This window comes from Vulpes vulpes, chromosome 5 (genome assembly GCF_048418805.1).
Source record: "Vulpes vulpes isolate BD-2025 chromosome 5, VulVul3, whole genome shotgun sequence".
Lineage (NCBI taxonomy): Eukaryota > Metazoa > Chordata > Mammalia > Carnivora > Canidae > Vulpes > Vulpes vulpes.
Window position 1 is genome coordinate 58,551,646 of NC_132784.1, and position 14,441 is coordinate 58,566,086.

Sequence of the window (14,441 nt, forward strand, 5' to 3'; positions counted from 1 at the left end):
TGTCCACACAACAGGGCTGATTCTGGGTATCACCTTGGTCAGGCACACACTGGGACCTCCCACTTCATATTCTCTGGCAAATCCTCCCAGGTGCTTGCCAGTGATGGAAGACCATGTTCACTCGTGCAGCTTTGCTCTTCTCATCTCTTTACTACTTATAAAACTGTAATTTTTAACTATAATTTAAAACTTTAATTTTTACTTAGATCATTTCAGCCTTTTCCTCCGTTTTTATGCTTTATGAGTGCTCTGCCACAGTTTGCTCATGGGCTGTGTTTTCATTTTACTTTCCCATGCAGATTTCTTAGGAGCTAACATAATCCCTTCAGGTTATTAAATATTTCCTTCTCTTGAAATTGCTTAACGATCTCTTTTTCTCCCCTTTTAAAAGGACCTTAAAGGCTTTGACCCAGGAGAGAAGTACTTTTTTAACACATCGTGGGGAGATATTTCTCTCTGGGAACCTTCTGGAAAGAAAGTGGTATGTATTTTTGTATTTGATTTTTATATTTCCTCAGAAGTTGGGGGTAAGTGTTGGTTCAATTCTGAGGAACATCCCACATTGGGATCATGGATGTATAAGGGGAGGCGTGTAAAGTTCAGGGAAGGAGAACCAACAACAAATGCTTTATATATAGTATAGAGTCATTGTTACTTTGAGAGTTTTCTGTGTCTAAGGTTGATAATGAGATACAGTGAAACTATGATTTGTTGATAATAAGACGGCCACTCATGCAAGAAGGGCCTTGGATTTATCACTCTTCTGAGGAAAAAGAATTGCCGTGTCATTACGTATGATGAAGGTTCATCCTGGTTTCAGGAAGCTTAATTAAAAATATCTTTGAGATGAAAAACACAATTTATGATAATTTGAGACATCACACCTAAGGAGATTCAAGCTAAATTCTTTAATAGTGTTTTTTTTTCTGGAAAACCGTTTCTACCACCCAGCCCTCCATAACATCAGCACCTTCATCAGTACCAAGCTCCGCATGTCCCTGATTTGACTCCGCCACCTGCCCACTTTCCTCTCTCCCTCCATTCGTCCAAGCCATGTTGGCCTTGGGACTTTGGGCTTTAAAAAGATTTTCCTATTACTAGTCAATCATTGCTGTGTCACAGATTTCTTTAAAAGCATTTCTGTTGTCAACTGTCCTCCTGAGTTGTACTTTTCTGCCTCTGTTTTGTGTCCCACCTGTTGGTCTCCTGCCCTCCTTGACCCACCACACCCCTCTTTACCACCAGACACAAGATGCCCACTTGATTTGGTTATTCTGCTTGAAACAGCACATGGCTGTTCAAATATGCCTTTGGCTTTGAGGACCTTGACGTCATGAATCTTTTCTTACATGTCACTGATTTTCCTCTTCTGAATTCTCAAAAAATCCCAAAAGGTAACATGTAGTATAATAGATAATTTGAGCTTTTCTTTTTTCTTTTTTTTTTTTTTTAAGATTTTATTTATTCATTCATGAGAGACAGAGAGAGAGAGAGGCAGAGACACAGGCAGAGGAGCCTGACATGGGACTCGATCCTGGGTCCCCAGGATCACGTGCTGGACTGAAGGCTGCGCTAAACCGCTGAGCCACCCAGGCTGCCCTAATTTAAGCTTACATCAAGAAACGCTTTTTGAGTGCCTGGTACAAATAGGTTCAAGTTAGTTTTTATCCCTTAAGGGGGCTTGTTTTTTGGGGGGTGAATAGGCTTCAGCATAAAGTGTTAAATGACCGTATGAAATAGTAGAGATTGAATTTGTTGATTAGGTTCCGTATTTGGAAACACCACCCCTGCCCAATGAGGTAGGGACTGTGCTGTCTGCTAGTTCAGCACCTCCTCTTCGTTCAGGAGGTGGCAGAGATGTGCGCTCCTGCTGGAGCATGTGGTTGCAATGAGGTTCTTAAGGGCTCTGAGAACAGAGATTTGCTAGATGTTTGGATTTTGGGGACCGAGACATGCTAAGGTTCTAGCAAGTGACAGAGCTGAGTTAGCATGGGACATAAGGAAGCAGCCACAGGCTGATGGGGATGGTGCCCAGTCCAGGGTGAGGGTTTCTGCTGGCACCCAGTCCTCCTCACTGCACTGTTGTGCATCTGGCCCCAGTCATCTTTCTTCCTCTGTTGCCAGGAGGGCCCAGCTCTCATACTCACCTTGTTCTGAATGATCACTCTTCCTAGAGCTTTCGCAGGGGACTTTAATGGGAACATAGGCTTTCATTTCTTCTGGGTAAGGGCCTAGGATTGAAATTGTTGGACTCTATATGGTAAATAAGTGTATATTTATCTTTATTTTTTATTTATTTATTTTTTATATTTATCTTTATAACAGACTGCCAAACTGTTTTTCAAAGTAACTATACCATTTTGCTTTTCCCTGATGTGGTGTGGATGGTCTGCATCTAAGTTACTCTGCATTTAAACTAGACTTGATTCTGTCTGGCTTGTAGTGCTTATGGATTTATCCATTAATTTTCTATTTTAATAGGTATGTAGTGGCACCTTCTCTGGTTTTACTTTGCAATTCCCTGTCGCCTAATGATGTTGAACATCTTTCCATATGTTTATTTGGCATCTGGATGCCCTCTTGGATAAAGTGTTCAAATCTTTTGCCCATTTGCTAAAAATTGTTTGTTTTTTTAAATTATTGAGACTTGTACATGCCTACAACATGTTTTCGGGATACAAGCCCTTTATTAGGTATGAGATTTGCAAATGTTGTTTCCTAGCCAGTGGCTTGTCTTTTTAAACAGTGTCTTTCACAGAACAGAAACTTTCTTACTTCGATGAGGTCCAGTTATGGGTCATGTTTATGTTTTCATATTGAAGAAATCTTTCCCTGGCCCAAAAATAGTAACATGCAACTTTAGTGATTTCTGTCGGCTCTTTCATTGAGTGTAATTTTCATTGACTAACTGGTTTTTCACTACAGTATTTCATTGAGTATGAAATGTACCGTTAAAAAAAATGTCTTATTGGGGCACCTGGCTAGCTAAACTAAACTCTTCATTAGGGGTTGTAAATTCTAGCCCCATGCTGGGTATAGAGATTACTTAGAAATAAAAAATTCTAAAAAAAAGATGTATTATTTAAGTATCGTTGACATCCGGTGTTACAAGTTTCAGGTGCACAACTGTGATTCGGTAACTACATTTCTCAGTGCTTGCCATGGTAAGTGTAGTCACCATCTGTTATCGTCCGTTACTACAAAAGTATTGACTCTGTTCTGAGACACACCATTTTTTTAATGAACCTCTAAATAAAACTAAAGCAATATTTCATTTAAACTGAGTTGTACCATTAAACTATTAGTTGTAAAGTGTATCCAGATTTCTGAGATAGTAAAATCGGGGGAAAAAGTCTTTTAGAATCAGTGAAATATGGGTTATTTTTTCTGGTTTGTGGTATGGGGTTGGCTGTTGCCCTAGGTTTATTCTAGATCCTATCAGAAATGCCAGAACTTGGGAAATTGCTAATTGCTGAGAATACAGTTCCACGTTGTTGAACATGCTTGAGTGATTTCTCTGCCTTGTGGTAGGAGGGAAACCTTTGTGAACAGGAGAGAGGGTGACGGAAAGTACAAAATGTTTGTGGGGGGACATGAGAGCGCAGGGTTAGGAAGGGCCAGCAAGGAGTGGTGTCACAAGCAGGTCTTTCCCTCATGTGAAGCATTAGTTGGCCCAGGTCTACCTTCCTCCTCTGTGAAAGGAGGGCCAGGCAGTCGGTGGTTCACCAGCTCTAGGGTCTGGAGGAGACTCATGAGACCAGAGACTTCGTGGCCCTCAAACCTTCACCAACCAGCACATTTTCGGATGTTAGAACATCACATTTCTCATTTGGCCAGCTCTTGTACAGATGCCCCAAGCTTGTTGAATTCCCCTGTGTTTGCCCCAAAGAGAAACTACATCGTTGGTCTGTGTTCTGGCCTGGAGTTCCCTCAGGATTGTCGTCGTGCTTTAGGTACAGCCCTCTTTTCTTACGGTTTTATCACATAGTTTACGGGACCCTTGGATATGGTGAGCACTGTCATTTGGCTCCTCTCTGGAATGAGGGAAATAAAAGCAAGTAATGACGTGTTTAACAGTTTGCATGTTAGGTTATTTGCAGACAAGTTCTAGAGGTTTTAGAATTTGGAGTAAAAACAACATTGGAGCTATGGGAAATGGAATACTTACTAGCTTTCTCTCTCAGAGAATTGAGTGAATTTCTTCAATTGGAGTAATGGGTTGTGGTTTAGGAGCTGGGTTCACAGGGCCAGTGGGGCAGAGCTGTGGGCCGGGTTCTGTGTGCATGGTTGCAGGTAGGAGTAGCTGCTACATTTTCAGATGTTTGAGAAGAAAGAAATGAATATTATTTTGTAACATGAAATTTCTATGAAATTTGAATTAGGGCCTATCATTTCATTGGCACAAAGCCATGCTCTAGATTTGCATATTATCTGTGGGTGCTCTTGTGTTACAATGGTGGCACCAAGTAGTTGGCATAGAGGCAGTATTAATTTACTCTCTGGCCCTTTGAGAAAAAACTTGCCCTGGTTTAGAAAAAACACTGTTCTGTGAGGGGTGATAGTGTTAAATTATCTAGCACATTAAATGAAGAAGAATAATTTAGTTTTGAACTATAGAAGGTGTAGCAACTGATTTTTTTATTAAAGCATGCTTGACTTTGTTTTCTTTTAACAGAGATATCGAACAAAGCCATACTGTTGTAGCCTCTGTAAATACTCTACAAAAGTGCTTACTTCATTCAAAAATCATTTACATCGTTACCATGAAGACGAAATTGATCAGGAGCTGGTGATCCCTTGCCCAAACTGTGTGTTTTCTTCTCAACCCAAAACTGTGGGAAGGCACTTCAGAATGTTTCATGCACCTGTTCGGAAAGTCCAGAACTACACAGTAAATATTTTAGGTGAAACGAAATCTAGGAGTGATGTGATAAGTTTTACATGTTTAAAATGTAACTTTTCAAACACTTTGTACTACAGCATGAAGAAGCATGTGCTGGTAGCCCATTTTCACTACTTAATTAACTCCTACTTTGGCCTGCGAACTGAGGAAATGGGTGAGCAACCCAAAACTGAGGATAGCCTTTCTACTGAGAAGATGCCACCATCTGACAAGTATTATTGTAAAAAGTGCAATGCCAATGCCAGCAGCCAGGATGCTTTAATGTATCATATTTTGACATCAGACATACACAGGGATTTGGAGAATAAACTTAGGTCCGTGATTTCAGAACATATTAAGAAACCTGGACTTTTGAAGCAAATGCACATTGCTCCAAAACCAGCAGCGCCTTTGGCTGCACCACCAAACAGCAGCGCTCCAGGCATCACAGCCACATCCCCTTGCTTTCGTCTTGCCTTGCCACAGAATGGTCAGAGCCAGACCATGGTCCAGCCAGTGACTGTGGCCTCAGGCACATCTGGAAGCCTCACGCACTCTCCGCCTGCTGTGGTGCAGTCCCACGTGACTCTAGTCTCCAGTCCTCTCCCTCCCTCTGCTCCCCAGCCTGTCTTTCTTTCTCATGGAGTCCCACTTACTCAGTCAGCAAATCCTCCTGTGTTGCCCTTGAGTCAGCCAGTTGGACCTATAAATAAGTCTGTTGGAACTGGTGTCCTCCCTATAAACCAGACCATCCGCCCTGGAGCTTTACCCCTTAGCCAGCCTGTTGGGCCTAGCGTTCTTTCAGTCAGCAGACCTGCTGGGCCTGGCGTCCTTCCTGTCAGTCCATCGGTCACCCCTGGGGTTCTTCAGGCCGTCTCACCAGGGGTCATTTCTGTGAGTAGGACTGTCCCATCAGGGGTCCTTCCTGCAGGCCAGATGACCCCTGCTGGGGTTATCCCTTCAGGACAGACGGCGACTTCTGGGGTTCTTCCTGCTGGCCAGGTGGTCCAGTCAGGGGTTCTCCCCATTGGCCAGACGGCCCCATCAGGGGTTCTCCCCACTGGGCTGACAGTCCCGTCCCGGGTTCTCCCTCCTGGCCAGACGGTACCACTGAGGGTGCTGCCTGCAGGCCAGGTGGTCGCTCCTGGGCTTCTTTCTCCCAACCAGTCAGTATCGTCAGGTGTCCTCCCTGTGAACCAGGGTATTAATTCTGGTGTTCTTCAGCTTAGCCAGCCTGTCATGTCAGGAGTGCTCCCCGTAGGCCAGCCAGTTAGGCCTGGGGTCCTGCAACTTAATCAGTCTGTGAGCACCAACATCCTGCCTGCAAGTCAGCCAGTTAGGCCTGGCGCTTCTCAGAACACCACCTTCCTCACGTCGGGCTCTATTCTCAGACAGCTCATCCCTACAGGGAAGCAGGTGAACGGGATTCCCACATATACCCTTGCCCCTGTGTCTGTCACTTTGCCTGTGCCTCCGGGTGGTGTGGCAGCTGTCCCTCCCTCCCAGATGCCCATCCAGCTCCTGCCTTCGGGCCCAGCTGCACAGATGGCCAGTTCTGTGGCCAGCATGCCCTCCCCTCCGGTGCTCGTCAGTGCCACTCAGAGTGTGTTTGTTCAGGCCTCTCCGTCTGTGGTAGAAGCGAACCAGGCACTCAAACAAGCGAAGCAGTGGAAAACCTGTCCAGTTTGCAATGAGCTCTTCCCTTCCAACGTCTACCAGGTTCATATGGAAGTGGCTCATAAGCACAGCGAGTCCAAATCTGCTGAAAAACTGGAGCCTGAAAAGCTGGCAGCATGTGCACCATTTTTAAAGTGGATGAGAGAGAAAACAGTTCGGTGTCTCTCTTGTAAATGCTTAGTGTCCGAGGAAGAGCTCATCCATCACTTGCTAATGCATGGCCTGGGGTGCCTCTTCTGTCCGTGCACTTTCCATGACATTAAAGGTCTTTCAGAGCACAGCAGGACTATGCACCGGGGAAAGAAGAAGTTACCTGTGGACTATAGTAACAAAGGTTTCCAGTTGGATGTCGATGCCAATGGCAACCTGATGTTTCCCCATCTTGATTTCATTACCATTCTGCCAAAGGAAGAGCTTGGGGAGCGGGAGGTCTATTTGGCAATACTGGCTGGGATCCACTCCAAGTCCCTGGTCCCCGTGTATATTAAAGTGAGACCCCAGGGAGAGGGTGCCTCCGGGAGCCCTGGCAAACAAGCACTGACTTGCCCATTTTGTTTTGGCACCTTCGTGACGACTGAGGCTTATGAGGTTCATTTGAAGGAGAGGCACCACATCACGCCAACGGTCCACACCATTCTGAAATCCCCAGCGTTCAAGTGCATCCACTGCTGTGGAGTCTACACTGGCAACATGACCCTGGCAGCCATTGCCATACACCTGCTGCGCTGCAGAAGTGCTCCAAAGGACAGCAGCTCAGACCTCCAGATCCAGCCTAATTTTATTGAGAACAGCGAAGTGCTCTTACTGAATGGTGAGGTGGTCCATGACACTAGTTTTTCTGTAAAGAGAAAGTTGCCCGATGGCCACTTCGGGGCAGAAGACCAGAGGGATGCAGAAGAGCGGCCTCTTGTTATCAGCAGTGATGCAGCCCTGGCTCCTGAAAAGGTGGCAAGTGTGGTGCCTTTTAAAAGACAGAGGAATGAAATCAGGACAGAGGGGGGGCCGCTGGTTAATGATGACGCTCTTCAGATTTTAGCATTAAACCCTAAAAAATATGAAGACCGTTCTTATGAAGAGAAAAAGCAATTTCTTAGAGATTATTTCCACAAGAGACCATATCCTAGTAAAAAGGAAATAGAACTTCTTTCTTCACTCTTGTGGGTGTGGAAAATCGATGTGGCTTCATTTTTTGGGAAAAGAAGATATATTTGCATGAAAGCAATAAAAAATCACAAGCCTTCTGTACTTTTAGGCTTTGATATGTCTGAACTTAAAAATGTTAAACACAGGTTGAACTTTGAGTATGAGCCACAAAACTTGTAAAAAAAAAAAAAGGAAATCTAAAGTACTAGATAATTAGTGTTTTTTTCAATTGAGATTTAAAAATGTTATTTTCTTCACTGTATGTTGAATTAATCAATTTCAGTGGTCCTTATGCTGCTCTTTATAGATTTATTTCAGGTGCTCAGAAGGACTTCTATATAAAAGAAGTGAATAGTTCTTTCAGATTTATTGTTTCCTGCAGTTTGATTTTGTAACAAGTATTTTTAGTTCTTCCCTGTCATGTAAATGAAATCCTTGGAACTTTCATGCACGTCCTATTACCCAGTAGTGTCAGTATCGTAGGATGAAACTGAAATCTGTATGTTTGTGTTTTCATTTAAGGAAATTTCAGCTTGTTTCAGAATACTTGATTATCTGTGCTGCTGTCCTCAGCTTCATGGGTAGCGGCCAGCGATGAGTGTCTGAGCTGAGAGAGTGAGCACACAGCCTGGGGAGGTGGGCGCCCCGAGGATGCACTGCATTAACTCACGCTGGTTCCTTCTCTGCAAGTATTTGCTTACTAGACTATGAGTTTGACTTAGATTGTTTCAAGTTCATCCTAGCAGCTGTTTTTTATTACAAATCATAGAAAACCAAATGTTTTCCTTTGTTAGAATCACACTGAACCTGAAGCCTATTTATATTTAGCTCATAAGAGTTATTTTATAAACAAAGCAATTCAGTAGGTGCAGAAATACTTTCAGTGTAGACTTCTCCCCGTTTTGATATGGTGGTAAGTCATTTCTCCATTCAAAAGTAAGACAATAAATTTTTAGTGCCTTTAGAATAAATGCTGAACACACACAAACTCCTCCTAACCTAACTGTTCATAAACCAGTGAAAGGGAAGGACCATGTTACTCAGGAATAAAACTTTTACCCCTGAGTGTGGATACTAATTGAAATGTAGACATGGGTTTTCAGGGGACAAAGCGAAGTGAGTAGAGTGAGAGTGGTCTCTGTGTTGGTATATTAACTCTCTGCAGTGTCCCAGAGGTCAGCGTATTTGTTCTAGGCTCTCCTGCAGCCCAGTTGTGTGCATTACTGGGACGTGGTATTGCTAAAGAGCTCCACTGTGTTCCTGTGCTTTGTGCAGTTAAACCCTCGGTTCCTCCCACCCCCCAAGTAACTCAGAGCACCAGAACCAGCAATGGAGACCAGCCAGTTTAGACCTTAAATCATTTTCCTGGCGACACACGGCAGAGGCACTTGTCCAGCATACTAAGAGGATGTGACGGTCTCTGGAAATAAGATAATGTTACCATATGGATTTTAAAACATAGAATACTTGCATGTAATTGCTATAATGTGCATTTTTGAGGCAGTTGTGAAACTGGTCTGTGATTGTTGGTGTACTCTGTTGTAAATCCAAAAAGAGCTTGTTGAAGTTTATTTTTTTTTTAACCTATTGTTTCAGAGTGTCTATTTTGAATTAAAATTTGTTATACCACTGCAAACAGAACTGTTTAATTATTTTAACAGATAGGTCACTGTGACTCAAGAATATTCTAAATGTGGAAATAGATACCACGTTTATTTGCCAAAAAACCATTGTCACTATGAAAGTTAGCATAACCCAGAAGGCTAATACCACTGTCCATAAGAGGTGTGGCTGCAGGTTCCTGACGTGTCTGTAACGCTGGTCCCCTAAGGGTCGAGGTGGATGTTGGGTAGCTGTGAACTTGGCCTGTGTCGAGTCTGCGCTGGGTGGGATCAGGGCACTGGAGGCCAGGTTTGGCGGTGCTGGTAGGCAGTTTGCTGTGTGTGGGGCTGGAGGGGCAGCTGGCCCACCTGTCTTTAGTCCTGCAAGTCAGGGTTTCGGCTGGTGTTTGGGGGGCACCTGCCCACTGTGGTGTTGGGGCCCCACCCCTGGCCAACACCTGCTTGAGTTAGTGGCACTGCTTCCCCAGGTGTAACCAGGGGTGTGCAGTGTCCCTGGGAGGCAGCACCGGCTCTGGCGAGGAGTTCTGATTTCCAGTTATGCTGTCGCTTGCTGTTGCTCAGCCTTTGATGCCAAGTGTCTACCTTGTGCTGGTCACGGTTAACGCTTTCTTTTGCTCCCTTCCTCCCCTCCCCCACATTTCCTACTGCCTGCTGGTTGGGACTCTGCCATCCAGTTACGTCTTGCTTGGGAGGTCTGCTTGCCTTAGTAGTGGAATGGCAGTTTCTCAAGCAGCTGAGGGGTCTGGATGCTCTGTCTTGGGCCTTAGTGTCACTTTAAGGCTCACGAATGTTTTCTTTTAAAAGCTGCAGGTGAGGGCACCTGGGTGGCTCAGTGGTTGAGTGTCTGCCTTTGGCTCAGCGCATGATACCAGGGTCCTGGGATCGAGTCCCACTTTGGGCTCCCCGCAGGGAGCCTGCTTCTCCCTCTGTGTCTCTGCCTCTCTCTTTGTGTCTCGTGAATAAATAAAATCTTTAAAAAGCTGCAGGTGAATGACCTAGAAAGGGCAGAGGCATGAGCTGGAACCTGGCAGAAGGCCGGAGGATGGCCACCACGGCTCTAATGGACAGCAGGCCCCAAAGGCTGCAGGTGCAGAAAGCAGGGGGACGATCTCAGTTGTGGGGAGGGTATGCCTTTAGCTTCTGTAACATGGGCAACAGGGCAGACATCTGGATGCTTGCAGCACCATGATGAAGGCTCACAGTGCTGGGTACAGTAGCAGCATTGGTGCCATCATCGAAGATGAGCTGGACCCGTGGCATCGCTCCAGCACAGTGCAGACGGTGTCCGGGACTCGCCCTTCACCTCTATCACTGAGACCAGACACAGTGGAGGAGTCAGGCTGGTCCCAAAAAGCCACCGGGGAGCTGGAAGACCCTAGTCTACGTCCCACCAGATAACTCCAGAAACATGCTGCCTGGGTGCTGTGTCCCCACATTGGATGCGTACCTCTGGGCGCATATGTTTCCAGAGTCCTAGAATGGTCCTTGTGGTTATCAGGAAAGGGCTGTTGCTCATAAAAACCTTTGCCACCTGGCCTTCTTGGTGTTGGGTGTGCGTTAGCTTTTCCTCAAGCTCAGGTGAGTTTAATCTCCCCTGCAAAAGTCCATGTGGTTCTTCTTCATAATGTTTTGAAGTCAGACCTCTGAAAATGCTGCGCTCCAGCTGATCCTTTACCGTCCTTCCCTTGCTTTCACAGGCAACAGCTGGGGCCAGGCCGCCAGTAGACAGGCTCTTCTGCAGCAAGTTCCTGGCGGGGGGTGGGTGGCCGGGAAGGCGGACAGACGAGCACCTGCTCTTACACCCTCATCCTGCAGCCCCTTTAACCTGCTGGTTACTGTGCAGGCCCAGAGTTGGTAATAGTGTCCTAAACACAGCAACATGTGACTCTAAGAAGGAAAACCTGGCCCCAAACTCCACCCTCGTTTTTACATTAGTTTTTAAGCAGTGTTTCTCAGCATCTGTCGGCTGCTTCCTGTTGCTAAGAGATGGGCTGGTTACTGTCATAATAGTGCTAATGACAGTGTCACTGTTCACCTCTGCCAGAGAGCAGTCTGTGCCCTTGCAGTCCTCACAGCACCTGTGCAGAGTAAGAGGAGGCTCCCATCTCAAGTGCATGGGGATGGATGGGCACGGGGCATGCGGTGCCCAAGGGGGAAGGGCCATGGTAATACTCGGGAGGACAGCTTCACACTCTGGATGGGTAAGGTGTGCTCCTCTTGTTTTATCTGTATTTCACAGGCAGAGAAACGGGGCCACAGGGAGAGGGACCAGCTGTCCCAGTTTGCTCTGGACTTGACAGTACCCAAGCTGGGAACATCCAAGCAAGGAGGGACAAAGTGGTCACTCTGCTCACAGACCGTGTACTCCCCAGGGTGACTGCCCCTTCATGGTGTCCCTAATGCTGCACCTGCTGTCTCCAGACACAGACCTGGTTCTTTGTGAATCGAGGTCTAGAGGGTGTCCTGCTATAGTGGAAAGTCACACTAGAAATCTGTTGTCTGTGTCCACTGTGTTGTCATATCGAGAACAAACACTAATACCAGTCATTCAGGCACACGATCTGCCGACACATGACCGTGGAAGCATCTAGAAGGTGCTGAGTAGGTGATCGGGGGAACTTTCTATAGATAGCCCTTACAGAAGGTGCTCCCCTGACCACTGTTCTTTGTCCCACTCAAAATCATGAGCTTCGTGTTTATTTTTAAAAAGACACATGAAATTCTTTTCAGAAGGGAAGCTTTTCCAATAAAAATTTTAAATTTTATTAAAATTTAAATCATAAACCAAACTTTAGCAATTGTATAGGCATACTTAGTACAAAGATTGTGTCATCTTACATTCAAATACAAATTCAGGGATCCCTGGGTGGCGCAGCGGTTTGGGGCCTGCCTTTGGCCCAGGGCGCGATCCTGGAGACCCGGGATCGAATCCCACATCGGGCTCCTGGTGCATGGAGCCTGCTTCTCCCTCTGCCTCTCTCTCTCTCTCTCTCTCTCTCTGACTATCATAAATAAATAAATAAATAATTAAAAAAAAAAAAACAAATACAAATTCAGAATTAGTTATGAATGAATATATTTTTTCAGAAATTGATTTCTTACAGCTTACAGTCCATGATCTGGAAAGTTTAATGTTAAATAATCTACCATTTACCTACAAATGAGCTACAGGAAATTGAATAATAGCAACGAATAATGCGGTTTTAATGGCTTAGTTTTTAAGACAACTTTTCTGTAAAGATATATGGATCTATCTTCAAAGATAATATTGGGGGCAGCCCCGGTGGCTCGGTGGTTTGGCACTGCCTTTAGCCCGGGGTGTGATCCTGGAGACCGGGGATCGAGTCCCACGTCAGGCTCCCTGCACGGAGCCTGCTTCTCTCTCTTTCTGTGTGTCTCTCATGAATAATTAACAAAATCTTTAAAAAAAAAAATGTTAGTTGAGCTGTAAGATCCATAAAAAACAGTTTTGCCAGAGTTTACAGATAGGTTGTCTCATTTTGCTTCCCCAGCCCCCACCAAGCAGCTTTCAAAACTGGAAGACTGAAGACATAGAAAACCCTATGCATCTATGAAATAATCGTGCAGAGAAAAGCAGCGGAAAATAAGCAGAAAAGCCCACGTTCCCAGCACCGTGGATGCGGGAGAGAGTTCGCAGGCAGATTCCCCTACAGTTGGCTGTTTTATGGAAGAGGACTTCTGGAAACAACGGGAAATTCAGAAAGATCATTTACAGGGAATTAGGCACTTTGCAGGGAAGGTAATTTTTGGTTATTTTAAGAAACGTCTACATTTTATATTTGTTTTTTTTTTTTAAGATCTTATTTATTTATTCACGAGAGACACAGGGGCAGAGACACAGGAGGAGGGAGGAGCAGGCTCCCTGCAGAGAGCCCGATGTGAGACTGGATTCCAGGACCCTGGGATCATGTGCTGGGCCAAGGGCAGATGCTCAATTGCTGAGCCACCCAGGCATCCCTATATGTGCTTTCAAATGACTAAACAGAATGTATGTCAGGAAGATAACTTACACAAGCAGACACACAGTGATCCATGTGGGAGTTTCTGACATGTGCCAGGAGCCCTGAGGACCTAGGACCCCCGCGACCCAGGAGCCCTATGACCCAGGAGCCCTAGAGGACCTAGGAGCTCTGAGACCCAGGAACCCTGAGACCCTGGAGCCCCACAGCCAGCCCCTCCCACTCGCTGCCCCACTCTGGTCACAGGACCCCCATGTCATTCTCAAGGGCTTACAGCTACATTAGGTCCAGGGTGCTCTTGTAGTGACTCAAAGTCAAGAACGTGGTCTCACTGGATGCAGCTCCTGCAGGGCTCGTCATAAGGTGTTTCACTCTGACTTGGTTTTTCTTGCACGGTGGTCCAGAGTGGTTCTGACTTAGATGTGAGCAGTAACCAGAGGACACACATGGACACCCACCACTCTGCTTTCTAGCTGTTGACATGTCTGTGTAACCTTCTGTGTTAATGGATTTGATGAGATACTAACAATAGATTTATTGCTACTGAAATGTGAAATGTATTGATTCAGTATTTTATTTTATTTATTTATTTATTTATTTATTTATTTATTTATTTGGATTCAGTGTTTTAAAAACTAAATGAAAAAGTTGGTAAATTCAATGTGAGACCTATTCAGTAATACAAGTTTAATGGTCTAGGGACATTACCAGGTCTCTAGACCTGGTCACTTAGAGATAAATCCTTAAATACGTGTTTAGAACTGCCCACTGTTGGGGCGCCTGGGGGGTTGTGGGTGGAGCATCTGCCTTCAGCTCAGGTCATGACCTCAGGGTCCTGGGATTGAGCCCTGAGTCAGGCTCCCTGCTCAGTGTGGAGTCTGCTTCTCCCTTCACCTCTGCCTCTACCCCTGCTTGTGCTCTCTCTCACTCTCAAATAGATAAATAAAATCTTAAAATGAACTGCACACTGTTGTCCAAATGAAACATATGTTCTTTTCATGGTCAAAATACTTACTATAATGTCTGAGGGACTTAGTGTAATTTAAACAATATCCCCTCATTTCTCAACATTTAGGAAGTTCTGAAAAGAATTATTTAACCTTATTCCGTGTGAGAATGGATGCCAAGTTGTTGGCC

At 45.2% G+C, this 14,441-nt stretch overlaps 1 protein-coding gene across 8 annotated transcripts in view; it reads left to right on the forward strand.

Annotated features, from left to right (window-relative positions):
• ADNP2 (ADNP homeobox 2) overlaps window positions 1-9,338 on the forward strand; it is a 31,681-nt gene extending 22,343 nt beyond the window's left edge. For 7 of the 8 annotated variants that reach the window (XM_072758161.1, XM_072758165.1, XM_072758163.1 and 4 more), the window contains 2 exons: window positions 392-481; window positions 4,676-9,338. In XM_072758161.1, coding sequence (XP_072614262.1) covers window positions 392-481; window positions 4,676-7,882 — 3,297 coding nt within the window. In that variant the 3' untranslated portion in view covers window positions 7,883-9,338. Of the gene's footprint in view, window positions 1-391; window positions 482-3,837; window positions 3,954-4,675 lie in introns of those variants that run through there. The other variant, XM_072758168.1, reaches the window with a different exon arrangement.
• The last annotated feature ends 5,103 nt before the right edge of the window (window positions 9,339-14,441 follow it).